The 27387-nt window shown below is 36.5% G+C and overlaps 1 protein-coding gene across 2 annotated transcripts in view; it reads right to left on the bottom strand.

Annotated features, from left to right (window-relative positions):
- Window positions 1–326: 326 nt before the first annotated feature.
- Window positions 327–27387, bottom strand: part of LRIF1 (ligand dependent nuclear receptor interacting factor 1) — a 53209-nt gene continuing 26148 nt past the window's right edge. Inside the window, exons 2-6 of one of the 2 annotated variants that reach the window (XR_007953103.1) lie at window positions 24358–25864; window positions 22978–23232; window positions 19778–20323; window positions 6751–6837; window positions 327–6496 (exon numbers count right to left, since the gene is read on the bottom strand). Coding sequence is in view for 1 of the 2 variants with exons in the window: in XM_051993064.1 (XP_051849024.1) it covers window positions 19862–20323; window positions 22978–23232; window positions 24358–25864 (2224 nt within the window). In the remaining variant the exon portion in view is untranslated. Of the gene's footprint in view, window positions 6497–6750; window positions 6838–16351; window positions 20324–22977; window positions 23233–24357; window positions 25865–27387 lie in introns of those variants that run through there. The other variant, XM_051993064.1, reaches the window with a different exon arrangement.

Here is a 27387-nt window from a genome sequence, read left to right as displayed (position 1 = left end):
CCATCTTATTTTCCCTGAGTTATACTTTTCTCTTTCCTTTCTCCATTCTCTCCTCCCCAGTGTTTTGCACCACTTTCCTCAATCTGCTCTTCCCTTTTACAGTCCCTCTTCTCTTTCTTATCCCTTTCCTTTATTATTTCTCTTCTCCCTTCTATTAGCCTCCCCCTTCCCTTTCCCCTTTCCCCTCCTACTTCTCTATAGGGTGAGACAAGTTTCTCTACCAAATTAAATATGTCTAATATTCTTTCTTTGAGCCAAATTTGATGAGATTAAGGTTCACATGATGCTCAACCCCCTCCCTTCTTTCCCTCAATTTTAATAGGGGATTTTTTTTTTTGCCTTTTCATGTGATTTAATTTACCCCATTTTATTTCTTCTCCTTTCCTCTTCTTTCAGTACAATCCCTTTTCCACTCCTAGTTTCTCTTTTATATCATCACACTAAAGTCAAATCATACCTACATCCTCTAAGTATACCCTTAACAAAGATACAGTTCTCAAGAGTTAGTTTTTCTTGTTCTTCCCTTTTTATTTTATCCTTCTCTTGAGTTCTGTATTTGAAAATCAAATTTTCTGATCAGCTCTGGTCTTTTCATCAAAAATAAATTAAAATTTTACCTAAAAGATAATGCTTAATTTTGTGGAACAATTGATTTTTGTAGTCCAAAGCTCCTTTACCTTTCAGAATATCATATTTCAGGCCCTTCAATCCTTTAAAGTGGAAGCTGCTAGGTCCTGGTTAATCCTGATTGTGGCTCCTTGATACTTGAATTGTTTCTTTCTGGCTGTCTGCAATACTTTTTCCTTGATCTAATAATTCTGAAATTTAGTTACAATATTCCTTGGAGTTTCTATTTTGGGGTCTCTTTCAGGAGATTATTGGATTTTTTTCAATGGCTGTTTTACTCTCTGGTTCTAAGATATCAGGGTAATTTTCCTTGATTTCTTGAAAAATGTTTTTAGATTCAGGACAGACAATCTAAGAATTATTGGATTACCTGAAAACCATGATAAAAAAAAAAGAAAAAAAATCTCCTGGATCTATTTTCCAGCTCAATTGTTTTTCCAATTCGTTTTTTCTTTTTTCATTTTTTTTTTTTTTACATTTTCTTCTTTTTTTTCTTTTATTTGACTGATTCTTGATGTCTCATTGAATCATTCATTTCCATTTGTTCAATTCTAATTTTCAGTGGACAATTTTCTTCAGTTAGCTTTTTTATCTCCTTTTTCATTTAGCCAACTGAAGTTTAAATGAGTTGTTTTGTTGTTTTTTTTTTTTTTTCCATTTCACCAATTCTATTTTTTAGGAAGCTGTTCTGTGTTTCTATTTCATATAATTCTATTCTTCAAGGAGTAGTTTTCTTTTACCATTTCACCAAATGCAATTTTAAAATTTTCTTCAAATAATTTGTGTTTCCTTTTTCAAACTCTCCTGCAAAGCTCTCATTTCCTTTTTCTATTTTTCTTCCAAATCTCTTTTAAGATTCTTTTTGAATTCTTCCAAAAAAATCCTTTGAGTTGGAGACCAACATATATCATCTTTTGAGGCTTCATCTGGAGATGTTTTCCCCTTAGTGTCCTTAGGGTTTGAGATATGTTCTTCCCTGTTTCCACAATAACTATCTATCCTTAGAGCTCTTTTTGTTTTTCTGCTCATTTTAAAGATTGAGGTGTGCTCTTAGGGCAAAGGGGAAATTGTTCCAAGTATCCTTTACAGGCAACAGTGGCTTCACACTATCCTGGAGGGCTGGTACTGCTGGCTACCTTCCCAAGTTGGGTGGGCATGGCCAGTCCCACTTCTTATGCTGGGATTCAGGGGCTCACTATTTGCCTTTGGTAATTGTGTTGAAGGTCTCACGCTAGTGTGCTTATCCACTGGCTTCTGAACAAGGACAGAGTAGCCAACACTGCTGTATTTTGGCTAAGAGTTTTCCAGTAGATTCCCTTGGTGTGTAGAGGTTTCTCTGCTCTGGGTCTCCTTGTACTGTGCCTACACTGGGCACCTCCTTCTGTAGCCCAATTGATACAGACTTTTCTCAAAGTTCTTCCAAAATAACCTTCTGCTAGAAACTTGTTAAATCCAAATATTTGTGGATTCTATTACTCCAAAACCAGTTCAAAGGCTTGATCTGGTGTTGATTCTGAGGAAAGCCACGAAGAGCTCAAAGACCTATCTACTCTCTGTTATCTTGGCTCCACCCTCCAACACATATTTTCATATTAGCCATATATAAAAAAGCAAGAAAAATAAAGTGAAAAAACTTAAATTTGCACTGAGTTATCAATTCTTTCTCTGGGTGTTTTTAGCATTTTTTCATCAAAAGTATTTTGGAATTGTCTTGAATTGTTGTATTCTCAAAATAGCCAAGTATTTCACAGTTGATCATCATTATTGTATTGCATTTACTCATTTCTTCTTACTTCACCTTGTATCAGTTCACATAGATCTTACCATGTTTTTTTCTGAGACCACGCCTATCGTCACTTCTTATAGAATAATAATACTCAATCACAATCACATGCCACAACCTATTCAGCTATTTTCCAATTAATGAGCTTCCCCTCAATTTCCAATTCTTTGCCCCACAAAAAGAACTGATATTGTTTTATACATATCAGTTCCTTTTCCTTTTTCTTTCATTTTTGAGATACAAATCTAGTAGTAATATTGCTGGATCAAAGGGTTTGCACACTTTTATACTTTTTGGGCATAGTTCTAAATGGTTCTCCAGAATGGTTGGATCAGTTCACTAGTCCACCAATAGTTCATTAGCATCCCAATTTAAAATGTCTTTCAAGAGCTTCAGTTTCTGCATTAGTGTTTGGAGCTAAGATATCAGGATCATTTTCCTTGATAATTTTTTGAAATATGTTATCTAGCTTCTTTCTTTGATAAAGACTTTTAGGGAGTCTAAGAATTCTCATATTATCTCTCCCCAATCTATTTTCCAAATTAGTTGTTTTTTCAATGAGATATTTCACATTTTCTTATTTTTTCACTCATTTGACTTTGTTTTATTGATTACTGATGTCTTATGGAGTCATTAGCTTCTGCTTACCCAATTCGATTTTTTTGGGGGCGGGGGGGGAGGAACTGAGGCAATTGGGGTTAAGTGACTTGCCCAGGCACAGCTAGAAAATGTTAAGTGTCTGAGACCAGATTTGAATTCAGTTCCTCCTGACTTCAGGACTGATGCTCTATCCATTTTGCCACCTAGCTGCCCCTGTCCAATTTTAATTTTTAAGGAATTATTTTCTTTAGTAAGACTTTTTACCTTTTTTTTTTTCCATTTTGACAATTCTACTTTTCAAGAAGTTCTCGTCAGTAGATGTCTGTGCCTCTTTTACCATTTGACCAATTTTGCTTTTCAAGGAGCTCTTTTCTTCAGTGACATTTTGTACCTCTTTTCCCATTTGAACAATTCTACTTTTTAAGATGTTCTTCTTTTCAATGGATTTTTAAGCCCCCCTTTTTTTTTTTTAAACCATTTGACTGGAGTGTAGGGTGTTCAGGAAAAACTAGCACCTTGTGAGATGTGAGGTCAGTTGGAGTCCTTTTCAGAGCTGTTTTCCACCTCTGGTGTTCATTTGATTCACCCAACTCTTATCTGTGGCTCCAAGAGGCTGTAGGATGCACAGCAGTGAGAACCTGGAAACCATTTTGGCAGACAGGCTAAACTAGGTTAACGATAACTGAGAGGTCTCAAACCCATCAATGAGTTAAGGGGGTGTCTCCCTCAAGCATGTAAAGACTTCCCCTGGGAGAATGGGCAGATGAGAACAATTTGTTCCACTGGCCATGGAAACAGCTGAAGCAGGCATTGTGGAGCACTCAGAGCTCCTTAAGGAAGCCCGAGTCATCCTTGCATCTCAGGCTACTGCCAGTCATCTTTATTCTTGGGTCTTGCCACTGGACTCTAATGACTGGGAGAGATTACTAGACTAGCAAACTTTGCACAACTCTGCCTCACTTAAATCCAGTTAATGCATGAATCAAAAGTCATCACCCATGCCATTTTTACCCACTTCAAAGCCCTGTGGCAACAGGCAAGTGATGAAGCAGCAGGTACAGATCACTGGGGTCTGTAGTCACAACCTTACAACCAGACAGTTCAGACTATAGGGTTGTCTTTTTACTGGCTGAAGCAGAAGTAGGATTCAGCAGTCCCTTGGGTGTCTAAGTAGCCTTTTTAAAGGTCTGCACTGCTCAACTTCTGGCATGGAGAAAAGAGCTAGAAAAAGTTCCCTAAAAATTGTCTACTTCACCCAACTCTGGGCTGCTTACCGCAGCAGGTGACAATACCACCTGCAGTGAAAATGCCAAAAAAAGGTACAAAAACTTCTGCAAAGATAATTCTACTCATCATCAGTACATTGAATATGTGCGCATTGATGGACAACATAAAATCCAGTAGATCTGAAAGATGAACAGCTCTTGGGAAAGAAAATTTAGTAGCTACCCCATCCAAATTGCAGTCTGAGTGAAACAAGACTGATACATGACGGCCAAATTCCCAAAGGTGGAATTGGATATACATTTTTTCTCGAGTGGCCACAGTGATGGGGAGAGCCAGGAAGTGGCATAGATTTTTCATTCAAAATTAATCTGATCAATAAGCTTGTATGTTTCCCAAAAAGAATGAACAACAGTCTTGTGGCAATGTGATTTCCTCTTGCAGGAAAGCATTATACTACCATCATCTGTGTGTATACTCCAACCATAACAAACCCTGTTGAAGTAAAAAAAAAAATATTCATGAAGATCTGGAGGCCACCATCACCAATGTACCAAGAGATGACAAGCTTATAATTCTGGATGACTTTAACACCCAAGTAGGCAGAGACTATCATGGTAGGGAGTTGTTGGGAGTAATGGAGCTGGAGATAACAATAGCAATGGTCACTTACTACTAAAGACTTACGAGTCTCATGACCATAATTCCAATTACTAACACTATCTTCCATTTAACTAAATGCAATAATTTTGTGGATTCATCCTTACAGAACAATATTGGCATTTAAGAGATTATATCACTGTAAAGAGAAGAGATAACCAGGATGTGAGAATAATGAAGGTGCTATGTGGCACAGAGTGCTGGACTAGTGATAGATTTATCTTTTCTAAATTAAACAGGAAAGTGGCAATCCCGAGGCAAGACAATGTTCTTAATGCTAACAGATTAGAGTATTTCTCCAAGTGTTCATTACTAATTTGGAGGTAAAGCTGAGCCAACACAAAGTTGGCAACCGTGGAACAAAAAGTGAGTGGACAGCTTTCAGAGATTTGGTATACAGTGCTGCACTTACTCATCTGGGGTTAAAACACTTGCAAACATCAAGTTTTACTTGATGAAAATGATGGGGAAATTCAGGAGCTGATAAACAAAAAATGAGAACTCTACATGATTTACCAGCAGAATAGTTTGTGGGTTTTTTTGAGAAGTCAGTGCTTAACTCCATCAAAAATAAACTGTGAGCAAAGCTTAAAGAGATCAAGATTCTTGGCTCAGATGAAATTCAGTTTTATACCAACAATAACAATCCAATGCACTTTTATGATGCCCTGAAGGCTATTTTTGGGCCAAAGACTTACAGTGCATCTCAACTCTTCAAAGTTGATTTGGCCATATTTATTAGGGATAAGGAGATGATCCTGGAGAGATGGACTGAATACTTCCATTGTGTTCTCAATAGACTCTCATCAATCAATGCTGGAGCCACTGATCCTCTACCTTATATTAGATTCAATTGTGGTCTACCTTTTAACTAAAGAAGTTTTAAACACCATTAGGCTTCTCTAATGTGGCAAAATGATTTTATTCCAGCTGAGATTTGAAAGACAAGAGAGTTCACTGCTCATACAAAAGCTGATGGAAATTTTCTGGTTTATACGGCAAGAGAAGGAGATCCCCTAGAAGTTGAAGAATACCTTCAACATCCATCTCTATAAATATAAAGGAAATAGATTATTCTGTGACAAAATGGGGGGGGGTCTTTCTCTTAGTCACAACTGGCAAGATTCTTACCAGAATCCTCCTTAATAAGTTGATCCTTCACCTGGAAGATGACGATCTACCTGAGAGTCAGTAAGGCTTCAGAAAGAGTCGAAGAATAGTCAGTATAGTGTTTTTTTGCTTTTTCAACTTTAGGAGAAATACCTATAGCAAAATAGAGGTCTGTACACAACATTCATTGATATGACCAAGCCTTGTGATACTGTCAGTTATGAGGGATTGTAGAAAATTATGGCAAATTTTGCCTGGAGAAGTTCATCAATATATGCAAGTTTCATGATGCCATGATTACCTGGGTTCTGCTTAATGAACAATGCTTTCGTGCTTTCCCAGACACCAATGGAGTGAAATAGGACTTTGTAATTTACTTCCATGCTTTTTAACAAGAAGTTTTCGGTGATGTTGTCAGATACCTTCAATGAGGATGAAAATGGCATTGAGATCAGCTACCACACTGATGGCAAATTCTTTAACTTGAAAAAGCTACAAGTCAAAACAAAAGTGAAGGGAGAAGTTGATATGTGACTTTTTTTGCACACACAATCCAAACTCTAAGACTGAGATGCAACAGAGCATGGATCCTTTCTCTGTTGCTTGTACTATTTTTGGCCTTAGAATCGACACCAGAAAAAAAAAAAAAAAAAAGGTTCTCCACCAGCCAGCACCAGCATCCATACATAAAACCATTGTCTATAGCAAATGAAGAAATTTTGATTGTTATGGATAAGTTCACTTACTTTGGCAACATACTTTCCAGGGATGTTCACATAGATGATCAGGTAGGTGCACACATTGCTAGAGCTAGCTCAGTGTTTGGGAGGTTCCTAAGGAAAGTATGGGAGAGAAGAGGCATTAGACTACTTACCAAATTGAAGATCTAGAAAACTGTTGTACTGAATTCATTGTTGCATGCTTGTAAAATCTGAAGTCTATCAGCACCATGGCAAAAAATTGAACTGCTTCCATTTGAATTGTCTAAGGAAGATTCTGAAGATCTCATAGCAAGGCAGGGTACCCAACATTAAAGTGCTTTCTTGAGCTGAATTACCAAGCATTCAAACTCTTACTAAAGAGTGTGCAATTTGTATAGGCTAGTCACATTGTTCAAATGCTAAGCATATGTTTATCTAAAAAAAATTTTTAAAAAAGGAAAAGTCACATAAGGGCTCACATAAAGGTCAGAAGAACTGGTACAATGACATTCTCAAGGTATCTCAGAATAACTTTGGAATTGACTGCATGACTTGGAAGACATTTGCACAGGATGGTCCAGCATAATATGCCCTCATCAAAAAAATAGCGCTGTACTCTATGAGCAAAACCAAAATGTGAGATGTAGAAATTTACAGCCATTTTCATTTCAATTGTTCACGAGTATTATTTGTGCCTGATCTCTGGTAGGGTCTTCCCAGCTCATAGTGGTCTGATTAGCTATAGTAGAACACACTGTACCTTGATCTCAACATAGTGATGTATTTGGTCCTCTGAGAATGAACAACAATCAATTTTATTTTTAAGATGGTGTTTTCTTCCTTATTTTTTGTGTGCCTCTTTTAAGTTCTCTTTTCATAATTTTCTTGCACTGTTCTTATTGCTTTTCTCAGTTTTTCCTCCACTACTTTTGTCTCTTTAAATCTTCTGGTAATTCTTATTGGGTTTGAGTCCAATTAGCATTTTTCTCTGAGGATTTTTTTGGTAGTTTTTACATCGTCTTCCCTGCCATTATAGTCGCTTTTTCGTGGTCAGATTTTTGTTGTTTGTTCATCTCAACTTTGAACTTTATGTTCAAGTTGGGCTTTGCTCACTTGGGGATGGGGAGGTACTATTCTAAGTTTCAGGCTTTTTGTACTTCTGTTTTCAGAGTTAATTCTGGAGGCTTGCAGTTTTAAGTACTTTCAAGGTAGGGTAATTCCGGAAGAAGTATAGTCACTGCTCTCCGGATCTGTGTGCTGGTCTTTAGCCAGGAAGGGTCCCAATCCCCTTCCAAAGTTCCAAAGCAAAGAGAGCAGTAGTGCTTTTGGCTTCAGTGTCCCAATCCACTGAAGCCAAAAGCACTACTGCTCTCTTTGCTTTGGAACTGTATCCAGGGCTCCTGATCCCTTTGATTGACCATCAGGGCCTCTCTCTGGAACTGCAACCCAGAATTGTATATGGGTAATAGGACTGTCAATCAGTGCCAGCTATCCCCAGTGTCAGCAAGGAGTCCCCTATAATCTTTTTTCTAAGCAGTTGTCTGATGCCTTTACCTTCCCTGGGCTGAGCTCCTGAAGCTGTTGCTGTGGACTGTGGCTGCCTCCATGTATGTAGGCTCCATAATGCTCTCCACCCCAATGACACAAACTCCTGCTAACCTCTTAAAAATTCTTAGGTCAGAAAAATTTTCTCACCTCAACCTTTTATTGACTCTGCTGCTCTAAATTTGAGACATTATGTTGATTCAATTTAATACATTTAATTTGAGGCATTATTTTAAAGTTATTTGGAGGGGAATGTTGGGAAATTTTAACTGGGTGGCTACCCCTAATCTGAAATCTTAAGGACTCTCAACAATAGGAATCTACGATTTCAGAAGAACTATGATAAAAATTACTTCTTACTTCCTGCCAGAGTGCTGATAAGACTCGAGGCTAAAATAAGGCATATATATATATATATAAAATAAGGCAGATATATATATATCTGACCACATATATATATATATGGAATGTCCAATATGGGAATACAGCAAGGAGGTCAGTGTCACTGGATCAAAGAATATGTGTTAGGGAATAAGGTGTAAGAAGAATGGAAAGATAGGAGTTAGGTTATGAAAGGCTAATTGAATGTTAAACAAAGCAGCTTATATTTGATCCTGGAGGCAATAGGAAGCCATTGGAGTTTGCTAATTGATGAAGAGAATGAGGCAAAAGCCATGGTGGGACTGGCACTTTATTCACTGAGTGGAGGATGGATTGGAGTGGGAAGAGACTCAAGGCAGACAGACCCATTAGCAAGTTATTGCAATAATCCAGAAGTAAAGTGATGAGGGTAAAAGTTAAACTGACAGAATTCGGCAACAGAGTGGATTTGGAGTAGTGAAGAGAGCCCAGGCTAAAATCCTTATATATACCTACAGTTAGAAGAAAGGAATTGACCACTAATAAAGCCTCCCATAATGGCTCTTCCAGTCATCCTTTCCTCTCAGATTCTAACCAGACCTCTAAGGCAATAGATCAAGCCTGGATCACTATTACCTCCTTTTAACCCAATAATATACTAATCCAAGCTGAGCCCAAGTTTCCTGAAAACCACACAGACAGGCATAATGGGCAATTTCATTGTAACCCTCTGTCTTGTCCAGAGAAGGGAAGTCAGAAAAGTCTGAGTACTGAAAATGGTAAAGGCACAAGTTAGAGAAGAACCCATCTTTTCACTTGAGGAGGAAAGATTTTTCTTTTCTGCCTTCCCACATTGGTCATGGCATCTAGCACTTATCTAGAGGGAGACTTCCCAGCATCAGTCAGAAAGCCAGTTTCATAAAGAGATGCACAGTTAAGGTCACTGACACATTCCAGACAGACCTAGATATAGAACGGCCAGAAGCAGCTTCAAGAAGCATGAACCCTGGCAGCAGAGCAAAGAGCCAAATATTGACTCAGGAAGGAGAAAGTTCTGGACACTGAAAGCTGAGCTTTGGGTAGACTACACTGGAAAGAAATAACAAAGAAGTATTTGATTTGAATTAATTAAAAATAATCATGAACTAGTGAATGTCAGTGTACTAGACAGTGAACCCAAGAGTATCTTATCTATTTTCCCAGCACTGTATCTGATTCCCTGGACTTTACCATATCACAGAAGCTTTCACACACTTGAAGATACCTCTATCACTTCACCAGATCGTACTTCCTAACTGTAGGCATCCATTAGGCTTCTGTTCTAGGCCCTCATTTCTTCTTCCTCTGTATTAGTTCACTAGGCGATCTATCACCTCCTGTGAGTTTAATACCCTTCTCTGTACAAATGATTCTCAAATCTACCTATCTTGGACCAAACTCTGCTAATTTCCAATCTTGCATCTCTAATGGCCTTTCAGATTCCTTAAAATGAATATCTAGTGGTTATCTTAAACTCAGCAGATCCAAAATGGGAACTCGTCTTTCCCCCTAAGCCCTCTTAACTTCCCTGTGATGCAGAGAATAAACTATCCTCCCAGATCTTCAGGCTTACAATCTAGAACTCCTCCTAGATGCCCCACCTCACTTTATATCCTATATTCTCATCTTTCTCCTCACCTCACCTTCTATCCTATATCCAATCTGCTGCCAAGGCCTGTTGATTCACCTTTCCAACATCTCCCAAATCTGCTCCCTTTCTTTTTTGACTCGTCACCTCTGGTATAGACTCTCATCACCTCAAATCTGGGCTACCACGAGAGCCCAATGGTGTTTCTGCCTGCCTCAAGTTCCTTTCCAATCAAATCCATTCTCCATTCAACCACCAAAGTGATTTCCTAAAAGGCAGATCTGACCTGTCATACATACACTCATGCTCACTCAATGAACTTCAATAAAACCCTAACACCCCCAAGAACAAATGCAGATCCTTTGATATGCAGAACCTTTCAAAACCTAGTAGCCCCTTCCCACCTCTCCAAGGTTCTTATATCTTATATGTCCCTGTCCCTCCCCTCCATGTATTCTTTCATCTACTGTTCTTGCTGTTCCATGAACAAACCAATCCATCTCTCAACTCATGCATTTTTAGATTATCTACCCTGCCTGCAGTAGCTCCCTCCTTGTCTCTTGACTTTTCTTTTACATAGCTTCAAGTCCTAAGTAACATCCCATTTTTATTTTATTTTATTTTATTTGTTTTGCTGAGGCAATTGGGGTTAAGTGACTTGCCCAGGGTCACATAGCTAGGAAGTGTTAAGTGTCTGAAGCCAGATTTGAACCCAGGTCCTCCTGACTTTAGGGCTGGTGCTCTATCCACTGTGTCATCTAGCCGCCCCAACATCCCATTTTCTAAAGAAAACTTTCTCAACCCTTCTAAATTCCTTCTCAATTATTTTCTATTTATGATGCATAAATTAATTTGTATATTTTTGCTCGTGAGCCCCTTAACAACCTGGACTGTCCTGAGAGCCTCTTTTTTTCCCAATCTCCAGTGCTTAGTACAGTGCCTTACCACAGCAGGTACTTAACAAATGTTTATGGCCTGATTACCAGCCCAAGAAAGCAAACATGAATGCAAATGGGCTGTCCCTGAAAGCCAGATGACACTGAAGCAATAATGATACCTAAGGCAGGCAGGATATATGAGGTAACTGGAGGCCGGGTCACAATCATGAGGGTTTGGAGCTTCACCCCAAAATGCCAAGAGCACCATTTCGTTTCATCAGCCTTTTCTGCCTCTGCTGTCTGTGGATGGCTGGTGACAAGAGCAAGATGGCTGACAATGGACTGTGATGACATAAAAAAGGCAAAAATGCTCAAAGACTTCAAAAGAAGTTAATCGTGCTGAAGCAGAAGCCTGAGTTTAGATTGTACCATATTGTTATTCCAAACTGACTGATCCCATGCACAAAAGTACTGAAGGACATCCTTCATCTGGATTGAAAGGATCCTGAAGATAGCAATAATGATTTTACTAGTCCAGAGAGTAGTAGATGTTATCTAAAAGTGAGACTTGTGCTTATTGTATTCAAAAAATCTTCTCAATCATTATTAATGACTTTTTAGTCATTAGAGAATATTAATTATTCTTAGAGAATTATTAATCCTTTAAAACTTATCTATATTTTTTCCTCTGGAGGAGGGCAAAACTGTCATATCTTAAGTAGTATCTGACCATTTCACCAGGTATAAACTGTATCCAACCAGGAATTAGAAAGCATACAGATCTACTAAAGTTGTGAGATATAATTCTCATTAGTTCTCTTCCAGCGTCCATTCTAACAAATGCAGATTTTTGAGAGCAAGTTTACTAAGAAAATGCCGGCTTTAGCAAGAAGTCTTAACCATCTCCAAGCATGTTACTATATTCAGGCAAATTGTTCAGGTACATTACCGTGCCTTATTCACTGAAAAGCCACTGAAAGAAAACATTCTGCACTTAATTGGAGTATAGGTAGAGATGGCAGACAGTTTAGAAGTCATAGAGAAGAGGAAAAAATAGATTGTGGACTCCATGGGTTCTTTTTAAAAGAAATTCTGATTCTTCTTTCCATATATAAGTTATAAGATCATATACATAGCATTGAAATGAATGAGTGACAGCAATGGAAAATTTTCTGACAAGTGCCTCAAGGATCACAAAACATTCTCTTCAAAGTTACTGTGAGGTAAACAATGTGGGAAGAAAAGGAATTCTGAGCACTTGTAACTGGTTTATGTTCTCAAAACTAGGGCTTAAGACAAGATTCGAACATAGGTCTCTTATCTCCAGCACTCTACTTCACTATGTTCCTTTAATAAGAACTATTGTCAGAGCAGATGAGGGGACCTTTTGTCAAAGGGTAATCTTTTTTATAATCATGATTTTGGGGAAGAATAGAGCTGGCATCCACTTACTGGCCAATCCTATCACAATGACAAACTGGAGCATGTTCAGGAAGACAAAAGTAGGTCAATAGTAAAGGGACTGGTTGCCACCTAAGATTGAATGATGCAAGTACTCAATTTTTAGCCAAGGGACCCTGGGCAAATCATTTAACTTTGTTTACCTCAAATTTCTAATTTGTGAAATGAGCTGGAGAAGGAAAGGGCAAACCTCTCCGAAAACCATTCCACTGCTAAGAAAACCCCAAATGGGGTTACAGAAAGTCAAATATGACTGAAATAACAACAATAATGTTTAGTCAATGGATGTTTCGCCTAGAAAAGACTTAGCAAGGACAAAATGATGAACTGCAAGTATTTCAAGTTATCAAGTTGCAGAAAGAAAAGGACTTCTGTTTGGCCCCAGTAGATGGAAATTGTAGAAAATGTATTTCAGCTTAACAATAAACAAAAAGGTTCCTAAGAACCAATGTTCAACATTTTAAAAAGCACCAACTCAGGAAGTAGCATGTTACTTTTTTCTGGAAGTCTTCAAACCCAGACATTCATCAACAATATTGTAGAAGGGATTCCTGGCAAAATGCTGAATAAACTAGGTAATTTCTGAGGTCCTTTTCAACTCAAAGTTTGATATTCTCTGTATAGTTACATTTAAAAGGATATGACCCATGGCAAACTAAACTTTCCAAGTCCACAGTATTCAACAAAATTTATAAGGACAGAATCTCAAGGTGAAGAACAGTCACTATGGATGTAAACTGGTACTTCCTCTGCAACTTAAAATTTGCCTAATGCAAAGCTGTCAAATGCAAAAAGAAATGGGAGTCATTAAATATACATAAAGATTTCTATGGGTCACATATTGGCTTTTTAAGTGTATTATCCATGTTTTATATTTTTATTATTTTGTTAATCATCAATCTGGTTTGGACTGACCTTGGAGGTGTTGCGGACCACATACTTTTGACACCTCTGGTTTAAAGAGCGGAGGCTAAATATATGTATGAATTATAAGATCTAGAAAAATGGTACCAAAGTGACTATAATCTTCAATCACAATATATCTGATTGTGTTATTAATTTTGAGCTTCATACATTAAGATAGAGTTGAAATCACTAAGATGATGAAGGATGTCAAAAATCTCAAGTCTTCAAATAGTTAAAGATTTATGGAAAAAAAAATTAGTTTTAGAAAGCAGAATTAGCACCTATAGGCAGAAGTTATAAGAAGAATGAGAATGGGGGTTGGGATGGGAGTGGGAAAAGAGAATTCAAGTCAGAATTTTTTTTGAGTTGAGTTCCCAGTCATCAAAACTTCTAACTACAATGTCTATCTGAATACTTATTGAGAAACATTACTAAGATTTCCTCAGTGAGTGAAAAGCTGGCAGGTCCCTTGTACTTTTAAGATTTTATGCATCAAATTTGTGCTTTCAAAATGTTAAAAAACAAAACAAAACAGTGGTTTGCTTTCTAGTGGGCTTTAGCTTCCACTAGGGCTATGGGTCCTGTGTTCACAGGTTCCTATATATTTAGAGTTGGGACCAGTAAAGTCATTCTATCCACCGCTTTTTCCTTTTCACTATGCTGCCTCATATCATTAGCAATGACTTCCTCACAATCCACTGTATTTCCCAAAGAGCCTCTCTTCAGGGAGGCTGCCTTAAGTCAAAGGAGTAAATATAAAACCCATACTCTTACCCTTATTGTATTTATTGCTTTACTCCTATTCACTTCAATGTTGTTCCCCCCCGCCCCCCCAGACTTACCTGCCACTTCTACAATGCCTTCTGTAATGGTCTGGCTCCATAATTAATAGGGTTGAGAAAAATCACTTCTTTCTCATTTCACCTTCTGGAATTCACAAAGACCTGTCCTGGCTGCAATTAAACCCCTATTCTCATACTTTCCCCCATACCACCTAGGTCTCTGGAGGGAGTAGGCTCAAAATGTAGTTCAAATCCTACATAAGACTGGTCTCAACAAATTCATATAGATGTGCCACGACTGTCAGGTTAAGTCCTAATCTCACCTTCTACTGTCCTATGTTCTTTCCTGATAGTCCAATATACCTTTTACTATAGGGACCAATTTTTAGGGAATAGTGAAAAATAAGAGACCAGTTAAGTTTAGGTAACAGATGCTGTGACAGACCTGGTTAGTGCCGTTTGTGTGATTTAAAAGTGGCAGAACACACGTAGACAACTTGATTTCAGGAGGGAGGAGAGCATTAGCGGGTAGGACCAGGAAAGGTCATTCCTCCTTCCATCAAACCATGATGCTCGGCCAGCTCCAAATCCAGCCTGCAGCACCAGCCACCAAAGCAGCCTCTTCTGGACTCTGGAAAGCTAACGTTCTACGGCCTCCCACGAGCCAGAATGGAAGAGATGCAGAGGCCACAGCCTGTTGCCTGGATCACACAGCCATCTCTCCTGATAAGGCTGTCTCTCACTGGACACCACGAACAGGTCTCACAACAAGAATGAAGGAATACCCAACAGTCACAGGGAAAACTGGCCCAGGCTTTCCAAATGCCTCCAAAGCACAAGTTTCCCATTCATTACACATTTAGCGATCAAAATTGATACTGTCCACAATTTCTAGTTTGTTCAGGGCATATTCTTCTGCTTCTCCCAGAAGAGGGCTCCTGACTTTTCCACAGAAAGACATTGTTCCAGGTATTCTGCAGGAGTCAGATATCCATTTCACTATTCTCCCCTCACTAACCATCCTTAGTTAAGGCAAGAGTTTATCTGGAATAAATTTTCCACACTTCCAATTCAGAAGAGTATTCTAGTGTCTCTGGGGAGGCATAAGCATTGTCATTTTACTTGATTCCCCAGTATCAAAACAGTCAGTGGGGAAGTCTCAATCTCATGGGTACAGACTTATTACCATCGTACCCACAAATAAGGTAATGTAGACCCAACAAACAAGGAGCATTCCATAAAGCTTACTAAAGATTACTTCTTCCTAGTAATCAGTCCTTCCCCCTTTCCAGGCTTGATTGGGCTTTCTACACTCAAAGGTGAAAAAGGAAAACTGGCTTCCTAAATTGGAACGAAATTTGATCGCCACAGCAATTCTTGGACCTTGTGGAATGCACATTTAGGTTTAGTCATATTCTCGCTCTCAAATAGCAAACCAAATCAATTTGGCTTGGTGACTATAAACCAAGTCTAAGTGTTGGGGAGAGATTCCACCCTCTCTGTTCCTCCTCATCATCTCCCCTCCTCTGCTCTGGACCCATACTCACAAAATGGGTTCAAATACTGAGAAACTCCTTTAGAAAATCAGTCATCTTAGCCTTGGGACTTTCCATACAAGGATTAGAGATCTGAGGTAGATGTCTTCCTCCCTCACCCTCTGGTAAGAATCCAATTGTCCTGAATAAAAAACTTTTCCATAATTATCTCTATGCATAAGACAAACTGGATCTGGATAAATTCCTAAATACTCTTTTCTATACAAGAACACCAAAATTTCTCATGGAAGAGTTGTTCTCCATTCAAGAAGTGATCCCTTAAGAAGTCCAGGAAAATTTCCTCGTTTCCTATTCCAAGATACCCCAAATTTCCCCTAATGAACCCCTATAATTCATATGGAATTCCAAATTCACCAGGAAATGGATATATGGGCTCATCTAGAGATAATTGCATAATAAAAGTCAAATAAGTAAGAAAATGTGCAAGCTTTCCAAGGGAAAAGTTAATTTGATTACTTATATGTTGATTACTTAGTATTTTCAGATGCATAAACAAACCTTAAACTATGAAATTGCAGGACACAAGGACTCTCAGTAGTATAAACTTTCTAGTTCTATTTAAATGCAACAAGAAAAATATGAACATTTTCCAACGAGGCACCAACATTTTAGCAAACTCCATACATCTTTTGTATGGCACAGACAGCAACACATTGCATGTCATTTCCCAAATGCGTCTGTTTACAAATAATCAAATAAACATGAAAATAAAAGTTTATTACTATTACTGCTGCAAAAACATTACCAAATATATCCTAAGAAGAGTACCATCTTTGTAAATGGAGTATAAAAGATCATATGCCACAAGAAATACTAATTTTCTGAGTTCAAATGAGCACTCCATCAGTGCTGCTGATCCATCAGTGATTGTCTGAATTCTTTACAGATGATTATCTTATAACTGAGTTTTATCATCTAGGTAATTCTATAAACTGCCCAAGAGATGGGAAAATCTTTATTTTATTATTTGGGGTTCTCCAATACAACCTACTTCCAACCCTTTTTTGGATCTTTCTGAATTTACATTATTAATACATAAACATACTCTTCCCAACATGATTTAAAGCAGGAATCTCAAATCTGCCATACTTAAAGGATGCTTATAGCTTCCTCAAATCATATTATCCAGTTCTACCCTTTACATATTTGTTTAACAGCAACTGAATTATTAAGTATATGAAGAGAAACAAATATTTAAATAGTAGTTAACAAACATAAAATTTGAGTCTGAGAACACTGACAAACATGCTGATTAGAATAAATCTATGAATTACATAAATTATGCCAATAATCAGCAAATTAGTGGATGTGCTTGTGTTGTAATTTCTGTTCATTATTCTGTTCCGTTCATTATAGTCTCAAAATACAAAATGGTGGGCAAAAAGCCTGGCAAGGTGAAAAACAAAAGGATGCTAAGCATAATTTATCAGTTATTTTTTTTAAAGTTTGTTTCATGGGTTACCATGGCAAAAACCACTTATCACTAGGTGGAAAAACTCCTTTAAGAGAGAAGAAAGGAACTGTAAGCTACTAGGAGAAAATGGACTGGTCACATGTTGAAAGTGAGGGATTATAGGCAGACCACCAGCGTGCTCTACTAGTAACTCTCTAAATGTCAGTAGTATTCAAAGAATTTCAGAACACTGGATGAACTACCTGTGGCAAACACAAGAACTGCACAGCATGAGCAGGTATTCATGAGTGATAATCTATAGTGCTGAGGGGAATTTTTGAATATAAAAGATCATAGAACCATCTGGGTGTTTTGTTTTGTTTTTAAATACCACTTCCATGTTCCAAATGCTTCTAAAGCAGGGATTTTTGACCCTTTTTTGGTATCACAGTCTCAGTTTGATCCTCAGAATGTTTTTAAATGCTTCAAAATACAAAGAACTACAATGAAAATTATACTGAAGATGAGTTTTTTTTGGTTTGTTTTGCTATCCAAGTTCATGGGGCTCCTGAAATCTTAAATACTCAGATTAAGAACTCTTGGCTATAAGGATCAGGTTAACTGAAATGAAAACACAAGTACAATTCACTGATCTGCTCATTACTGATGGACACTAATGGGCCTTACTCATTGTTGCTGTAGCAGATAGATCAATGCCAGAAATCCAGTTGTTATCATACCAGAACTATACCTAATCCAATTTTGGTTTGATTTCTCTTCCCCCTAATTCAGGGAAAAAGTACATTCACTGAATTTAAAGGAGTCATGTCTTTGTTCTCTTGATATATCCTATCCCAGAGCCAAACTGACACTGAACTTAAAGAGAGAATTATTATCCTTCAGACTGAGACCCCTCTCTGCAAAGTTTTGGAAAGTTTAATCAAAATTGCATAAGAAGTATAGGATTATATAAGTAGGACAACACAGAGGGAGTTGGATAGGTATTTGTAGTCTCTATAGAACATAAATTAAAGACCTGTATTCGTTGGGTATTAAAATGTCCAACTCCTCCTATTCTCTTCTACAAAAACTAATTATTAAGATGGCAGTATTAAATTTACATTTATATAGTACTTAAAGTTTACACAGCAATTTCCTTACAACCTTATGGCAGGCAATTCTAGTTTTAAAGATGGAGAAACAGGCCTCAGAAGCTTAATGACTTTTTCATGGTTACAGACCTATAATGAGTATTTATTTAAACCCAGATCTCCTCGCAAAATTCATTATTCATTCTACTACACTTACCATTTCTTTTACTGGGTTCTCTCCCTCACCATATCCCCCATGATAACTTCCTAAGTCCTTATTAGTTGCTGGAGTTTTTTCAGTAAGGATATAAATTATCCTTCTTGCATTTCATTTATACAGGAAGGAGAAATAATATAGGAAGACAGATTATACCCCTAACAATATTATTGTTCTTGGTCAATTTGAGACATCATCCAACTGCAAAAGAATGTTTCTAGAAGATGCTTTTCCAATGTCAAATTTAAGACCATTACTGAAATCTTTTTTTTTTGGTGACTGATGGGAGGCACTAATTTCAGCTTTTTTTTTTTTTTTTTTTAATGATTATTTTTGGCTCCAAAATCAATTCTTCCTCCTAGGAATCTGTTAATAACCAAATAAAAAAATGACACCTTTCAATGTTTCCCACCCCCAATGCTTGAAATTCCTCTAAAATCAATGACTACACTTCAGCAGCAGCTATAAAATAGTTTTCTTGTTAATTTAAAAAATGTACTACATAGTTAGTTTGTTACAATCCAAAGCAATGAGTATGTACTAAAGAATGGTTACTAACCAAACTATGTTTCATATTTCACTCCAGGTAAAAGGTGTATTTAGGAGAAAAAAATAAAAATAAAATATTGTAGTTAAATCCTAATGGAAATTCCCACTTCAAAGATACAATACATTCTAATTCGTGGTTCAAAAATGTTTCGGATCACAAGATACAATCTGGTAAAAACTACAAAATATAAGGTCCTCATCTTAAAAAAAAAAATCTGTAACATTTAAACATTGTGGTTATTACTACCTTTCTTCCATGGAGTAAAAAAATATATGTGTGTATGTATCACCCAATCCTCAATATATGAGTGAGGTAGGAGAACAGGTATCATTATCTTCATTTTACAGATAAGAAGACCACATAAAATCATTAAGCAACTTTCCCAAAGTTATCTACAGAATTCTGCGGCAGAGCTAAAAACAGAGGTCAGATTTTCTTCCTAAAGGATTTCTGGAGTCTTATCAAAATTAACTGTTGGAAAAGACACATGACAAGCTTAGCATTCGAAAGTTCAAATCAAAATTATATAAAAGTATCAAATTTTCCTTTACAAAAAAAAAATCACATCTAAGACAAATTTCAGATATTCCAAGTTAGAACTACTTAGAACAAACAGTTCTACTTCAGTCTCTTAAACCCCTTTAAACACATTCAGTAATTCAGTGACAAAAACAATGTTTTAGATTCAAAAAAGCTTTCAGATTACCTGTACATTTAAATAATTTATACAAAACCACAAGCGAGGAAATAAACACTTCATTAAGATCTTTTCAAGTCAACAGCTACATTTTTAACTTTGTTGCATCTTTTTACGAATTTCTTCAAGAGCTGCTTCTCTTTCTTTCAGTAGCTGCTTAAGTCTTTTTATTTTTTCATCTCGTATAGTTTCATCCAATTCTGGCAATGTTGTAGGGAAACTCTCATCAATATAACAATCTTGACTATCTGGAGGGTCTTGATCAAAAGAAACAGAGGTTGGACTACATGTACCTCTGTCAAGGCCACCTGGGGCATGTAGTTCTAGTTCAGGAGAATTCTCTTGACAAGACTTCATGGAACCAATGAGATTATTACTCTGTGGTGATAAAGCTGAAATGGGTAATATACTGTTAAGAACTTGAGGAATGGTGTGATCAGTTCCTGTGTCCATAGATGAGTTCACATCATTCCCAGATTTCTTCTTCTTGGTACTGTCTATCTTCATAACAGTTTTTGCTTTTCTTTTCTTATCCAAGTCCTGTTGTAATGTAAGCTAAATCCCAAAAGGAAAAAAGGAAGAAAAAAAAAGGTATTATTTACATCATATTAACAAGCTTAACACAATTTGATAGTTGGAAAAAACTTTTTTGCATTAATCAAATAAATATTTGTTGTTTCTGCTCAAAAGAATGTAAAGTCCTTCAGCAGAGGAATTATTTCTTTGTTGTCTTTGGATACCTAACACAACACCTAGAATAGGAGGCACTTAATAAATGCTCATTAAATTGACCTGAATTTTATCAATCTGTCACAAGCTCACTTTGTTAGTCTCACTTACCCATGTCATATTATAGTATGGGGAGGGCATAACCTCCTCCATTTTACCCCTCCTCCTATAATGCTTTTTTATCTCTTTGCTTTTTTAAGAGGAAAAATAGAGAAAACTATTATCCACTTTAATGTATGATAACACAATAAATAAACTACAATCCACTGATAATTTTTAGACAATTATTACTTAATTCATATTCAACTCAAATGACTATGACTAAACCAAAGTTATACTATTAGCAAAGAATCTTACAAATTAATCTGCCTAATTTCCTTCTCTTCTGTGGATGGGAATAACATAAAGATAGGCATAGAGAGGAGAAATGAAAATGAGAATATGAATGATTGTTTCATTCATTCTCAATAAGCACTAAACATGACAACTCCTAATGATTATTTTCCTAAACTCCTGTGGAACATATCTGGCCCATCAAAAGCTAGGTTTTACTCCAGGATATTCTGCTCCTAGGCAAAGTAGAAAACTGAATATAATACTGCACATCTGTCTTCAAATGCATTAACATTAGCATTGAAAGGCCTCTGACACCAAGGTCAAATTATTTCATTTTTTGAATATGTCTTCTGATTTTATCTGATAAATGTGCTTTACACTTGAAAAAAGCAAAGATTAGAAATTCAAAAATTTGAAGGGATTAAGAAACTGCTCTATAATATAATCCCAACAAATGGTGATCCAGGATCTATTTAAAATTGGCAATGATTGGGCCCCCATTATCTCCTGAGACAGCACTTTCTACTGGCTACAATTAGAAACTTTTCCTTATTGAATCAAAATCTGTCTAGTCCTTCCTATCTCCTGTTCTTAGTTCTACTCTCAGAAGCCAAACAAAAGATATCCAATTCTCTTTCCATAAAAGTCCTTCAAACCAATTATCATACTCATTCCTTCATCCAATCTTTATTTGATATAATTTCTAGTCTCCTCCCCCTCCTGACACAATATCTCCTGAGACAGCACTTTCTACTGGCTACAATTAGAAACTTTTCCTTATTGTATCAAAATCTGTCTAGCCCTTCCTATCTCCTGTTCTTAGTTCTACTCTCAGAAGCCAAACAAAAGATATCCAATTCTCTTTCCATAAAAGTCCTTCAAACCAATTATCATACTCATTCCTTCATCCAATCTTTATTTGGTATAATTTCTAGTCTCCTCCCCCTCCAGACACTGAACGTGTTCTGGTTGGTCAATTTACTTCTTAAAATGTAGCAGCGACAAGTATATGTACTACTTGAGTTATATAGTCTGACTGGGTCAGACTCTGGTCAAGCTATTATCTCCCTTGGCACCTATGGTTGCAGTTTATTAATCTGACTGTCCACTCAAGTTTTTTCAATGAAATGCTGTCCAGCTGCTTCTTCCCCAACTTGTACTTGTGGAGAGTATTCCTTTTAATCTGAGTATAAGACATTATATTTAACTGTTAAATGTTACCTTATTAAATCTGGCTCCTATTTGCATGAACTGATTAGAATGAAGAAAATAAACCAGAAGAAAAATTATACATTTATAACATGGTAAAGAAAAAATGATTTTGAAAGTTATAAGAACTCTGATTAATCCAATGATTAACCACAATTCCAGGGAACCAATTGATGAAGCAGGCTGCTCATTACCTGATCCAAAAGTGACAGATGCAGGATATAAAATGGAGCCAGATTATCTTAGGGACATGACAAATTCAGGAATTTGTTTTGCTTAACTTTTATATTTGTTAACAAGGGTTTTTCCTCTCCCCATTCCATGGAGTGAAGGTAGGGTAAGAGAGTAATAAAAAAAATTAAATAAAAATTAAAAATTCAGATCTTTAATGTAATTCAGGACTTTTTTTGGACCTTTCATTCACTTAGTTAACTTTTTTAGTTTCATTTCCTCTACAAAGAAAATAGTATTTCCCGAAGCAATCCATTTTGCTTTTAGATAGGTATCTATGTTTGTTAGAAAGCTTTTCCTTAGTGAATCAAAAAACATTTTGTATCCTAAAAAGTTTAGTGAGGGAGGCTGCTGAATTTTTGCTGCCACAAAAAGTTGAAGATGAACACCTATTTATATAAATGATTTTAGATATAGTGCAGTCTAGAAACAAGGAATGTTAGGTGACTTCTGGTTGTTCCTTTTGGCTTTATGATTAAAAAAGAAAAAGTATTAAGTACATTATCACATATCTTAAAAAAACACATGTACTACATCCTTCCAAAAAATTAATTTGGGATTCATGTTTTTATTTTTGTTGGCAAGTACTTAAAAACATAGGCAAGAACTTTCTGCTTAAAAGAGCTAAAAATCTTAAAAATATTAATGAATAAATTTATGTTCCTTTTTTGGAACCTACAGAAGACATTTTAAAATTATTTTACCTCCTGGCTTTCTTCCTCTTTCTCAGATGTTAGATCCACAATTATCTTTGACTCTTTGGAAGAAATATTGTTTGTCAAACTGGTAGGGGAACATAAACTTGTGGAGTCAAATTGAGGAATTCGGGTGAGGCGCACTCTCAAATCTTTTGTGATACCAAAATTCTTTCTTAATTCAGCATACTCCTTCCGACATGATTCCCTCTGACTTCTGCTGTGAGTATATGTGTCCAATACAAACTCCATCTCACCCTGGTTCTAAAATCAGAGAGAGAATACAACATATAAACAATGCTGTAAATTACTCAAGCTGTTTCAACAGACCTGCAATTAACTGATTACCTCATCTTACTTAAAAGAGAACAGCATGTTTTAAAATCCTAAATGGCTAAGCTAGGTACAGGAAATCCTTGTACTACCACCCACATTCCAAAAATTGAATTCCACAGTGTGAAACTTAAAAGCTTCCCTACAATTTCTCATTTAATTATATTTTTACTAGTCTGACTTGATTCTATACCAAAAGAGTAACAGGTAATTACTACTGCTGCTGTTACTACTACTAATACACATGAAATTCAAAAGTAAATGAATCACAACAATTAAGAAATATTACTTCATGACTTTCTGGAAATTAAAATATCTAAAAAAGCTGACCTGTTTAACCAGTCTAGCAAGTAACAATCAGAACTTAGTTGTCTACTTCCTTGTCCATTCAACAACTTCTATGACAGAAGAGAATGAGAGAAAACCAAAGAATGTACTAAAAATGGCATGTATATGAATGGTTATGTTCATGAGGAACTGAGCTTAGGTGAGAAGGTAAAGTATTCAGAAGAGAAAATCAAGAACTCAGGAATTAACTGGCTCTGAAAAAGTTAATGAGAAAGAGAAGACACCTGCCTCCTCCTTCCTAATTCAAGAAATCAACAGAATATCTTTTTTTCTCAAAAAAAAATGTAATATAAAAGTCATTCTAAAAGCACAATGTTGATCAGATCTAATGTTAAAATCAGAGTTACGGTTAAAATATAAAGTACCTAATTATGCTTTGAATAAGCAATGTCAATCCTAAGCTCTTCCAGACCAGAGTGCCTGTACTTATTTTTAGGACTTGGTAAAAGTGATTCCAGTGCAAGGTTCTGCATGGACTTGTCAATTACACTCTCCTCTCCCAGTTCCCTCAGGTTATTTGCATGCTTCAACCCCAGTGGTTGCTACAAAATACAATTTCATAAATTTCAAAATCAGTACTTCATCCAGTGTTTCTGTAGAGGGAGAAAAAGGCAACATGGATGACAATCATTGCCCTACTTAGAAAAAAATAATTCAATATGCATGCAAAGAAACATATGAGACATATGCTTGGCTTGGAAGAATTACCTTTGGTTCTTGATCTGTGTTAACACAATGTTTAGATGTAACAGTTGTATCATCAGAAGAACTTTTCTCGTTCGTGTGGTTGACACTTGTTTCTTTTTTGGCATTTTGCGCTGGACTGACCACATCTGGTAAGTTTAGTTTTATGTGCGCAGTCTTACACTGCTCTAGACAAAGGGGTTGCGTAACATGCTGTGGACTTTGTGCAGAAAGAGAGGTACACTCCACTTTATTATTCTTCTCTAAACTTGGAACAGGCTCAGAAGCAAGCTGTGTATCTGAAATCAACTTTGTCTCCTTCTGGGGGATAGTCTTATTTTTTGCCAAGACAATATTTACAACCTCATTAGTGATTTTTGTGACCGAATTGGAATTAGGTGTTTGTGACATGTCTTTTCTTGGTGATGCATCAGAAGCAACAGAATTCTGTTGATCCGTTTGAGATGGCAGAACTTCTGACCCCTTCTTAGCCAATAGATAGACTTTCCCATTAAACATAACCAAAGCATTATCTTTAATGGGTGTGATTTTTGCTTGAGTTCCACCCGAGGTGCCTGAACATAATGGAGGCATATTTAAAGAACTAGTTTCAACATTCTTCATATCCATCAATGTTTTTAAGATTTTTGAAGCCATGTTGTTTGAAGATTTGACAGGAACAAGACAAGGGGAACATTGTGGATTTTCTTTTACAACCCACTTCATTGGTGTATCTCGAGATTGCTGGCCTTCATTATTAGCTACATCTGTGGCAGGATTTTTCACAGGTGTTTGTGAAGTGTTTAGAATCATGGGCTTTGCAGCTTCGGTGGGATTTGGAGGTTTGGGACAAATATTTTTAAAGGTCTTAGGAACTACTGATTTTACTGTATTTACTGGAGACACATAAATAACAGTTGGTATTTTTGAAGCTTCTGCTGTTCCTGAGGTGTTTGTCGCTGCAGCTGCAAGTATCTTCTGCTGAATTGGCGGTGGCAAAGATGATGCTGGTAGAGATTTTACTTCAGCATTGGCAGGAATTTGTAAATGGTGTCCATATGGTAATACAGGAGACTTTACAGTCACTGGTAGGTTCTTAGCATTTACTAACATGTATGTTGTGTCACCTTGAGTAGTTGAGGGAGAAACGGCGATTTTTTGCAAGGCCAGTCTTTCAACTTTCATAGAATTACTCTGAGCTGTTGAAGCTGAAGCCAAACTTTCTTTCCCCACCGAGGCTACTCTAGCATTTTCAGATTTATCAACTGTTGCTGAAAGGAAATAATTTCCAGAATTGGTTGCCTGAAAAACAGGAAACTGAATGGATGCAGTGGTAGGAGTGCTAGCAAGTTGAGTCTGAATAGTAACATGAACTGGATTTGATATATTCCCTTTTGAAGTATCAGATGTGACTGAAGATTGAACTAGTGGCAGAAGGTTTCCAGGGGAATTGGGAATTGGAAGCAATTTCAGAAGATTTTTTCCATCCAGGCCAGTCGTCTGAACTACTTGGTACATGCAGCCTGCAATACTTAAAAAAAAATTACATATAAATGAATATAAGACACTACAATGTGCATGTTTCTATTTTTAAGAAACCAGAAGCATTTGCAAATATGATCTTTGAAAGCAATGAATTCTTCAGTTAGCCCTGTGATTTTTAGCTCTCAAGCTGATAAAGCAAGAGGAAATTAAGTCAAATTTAGTCAAAAACACAATTTTTATTCTTCAAATAGAAGCAATAACCAGTTGATAAAGTAAAATGCTGATTCAAAACTTGTATGTGATCTAAAAAACAGGAATGAATTCTTAATATTTTAAAGATTCACATATTAAGAAGAAATGTCCATTTCCCCACTTATACTATCTCTTCCCCATATTTTTTTCTCTTAATTCTCCAAAACTTGTCTCCTCTCCTCACATATGTGGTAATTCTCATCTTCTTTTCTCACTGCTTCTTTATCACTTATTCAACAAACAATTAAGTGCCAACTGCAGAGCTGTGAACTAGATGATTTCTTTACCTTCTCTTTCCACTGGAATCAACTCCTGATCCCTCATCTACCAGTTCATCTCCTTTCTGTCTACTTCTTTGATTATCAATTGCCTCAAAGTTCTTAAGGTGTGGCACCCTTCCCACTGCCCGAAGCCCTGATTCCAAATGATTTTATTAGCTATTTCAAAGAAATAAAATGCACTTACTTGTTATTCCTGTTTTCATTATATCTGTCCATCTACCTATCTACAAAAGCACCCACCCTTGTTAACAGACTTTCAAATATTTTTGATAGTGGGAAAGAATCTCAGAAGGCTCTGAATATAAACAATATACAAAAGAACCCCAAATGCAACATAATCTCTGCTCTTGAAGACCTCTAGAAAAGGAACCCACCACATTTCAGAGTACAGCATTCAAATTCTGATCAGCTCTAAGCTTTTTTCTGACATCAAATCTAAACCCATATCTCTCTAAAACTTGAGTCATTTCTTCTGTCCTTTACTAATACCTCAGGCAAAGTGAAATACATAAAGATGAACTTTTTTTTTTAAATGCCATTTTTTCATGATCTTCTAACCAGGAAAACCTTTAGTTGATTCAAAATGCTAAAACCTAGGAAAGCTGTGTTGCGTTCTTAAGGGAGAAAAAAAAATTCAACATTTTTCATGTTGAAATGCTGCCATCTTGTGTCGTTTGTAAAAATCCAGTACTACAACTGTTTAAAGTTAGAATAACTCATATACAGCTAAAAAAAGGGTCACTTAAATAATGTTAAAGGCTATTTCAAAGTTGCTTGCAAATAAGCTATTAGATCCAGCTGAGCATGGAAAAGATATTAAAAGACTAAGAAATAAATACTGCCAAGAAAAGATAAATGAAATTATATCTCAAAAATGACAATATGATTCATCTCATACATCTTATATGCTCAATGAGTCAGTATTATGATGGAATTGCCAAAAAAGCAAATGCAAAATTTTGGCTTACATTAAAAGGAGCACAGTTTTCATGAATAGACAATAATCCATTTGTATTGTTTTTGTCAGATTATAGTT

The sequence above is a fragment of the Antechinus flavipes genome, chromosome 4, assembly GCF_016432865.1.
Source record: "Antechinus flavipes isolate AdamAnt ecotype Samford, QLD, Australia chromosome 4, AdamAnt_v2, whole genome shotgun sequence".
NCBI lineage: Eukaryota > Metazoa > Chordata > Mammalia > Dasyuromorphia > Dasyuridae > Antechinus > Antechinus flavipes.
This window is presented reverse-complemented; position numbering and strand designations above follow the sequence as displayed.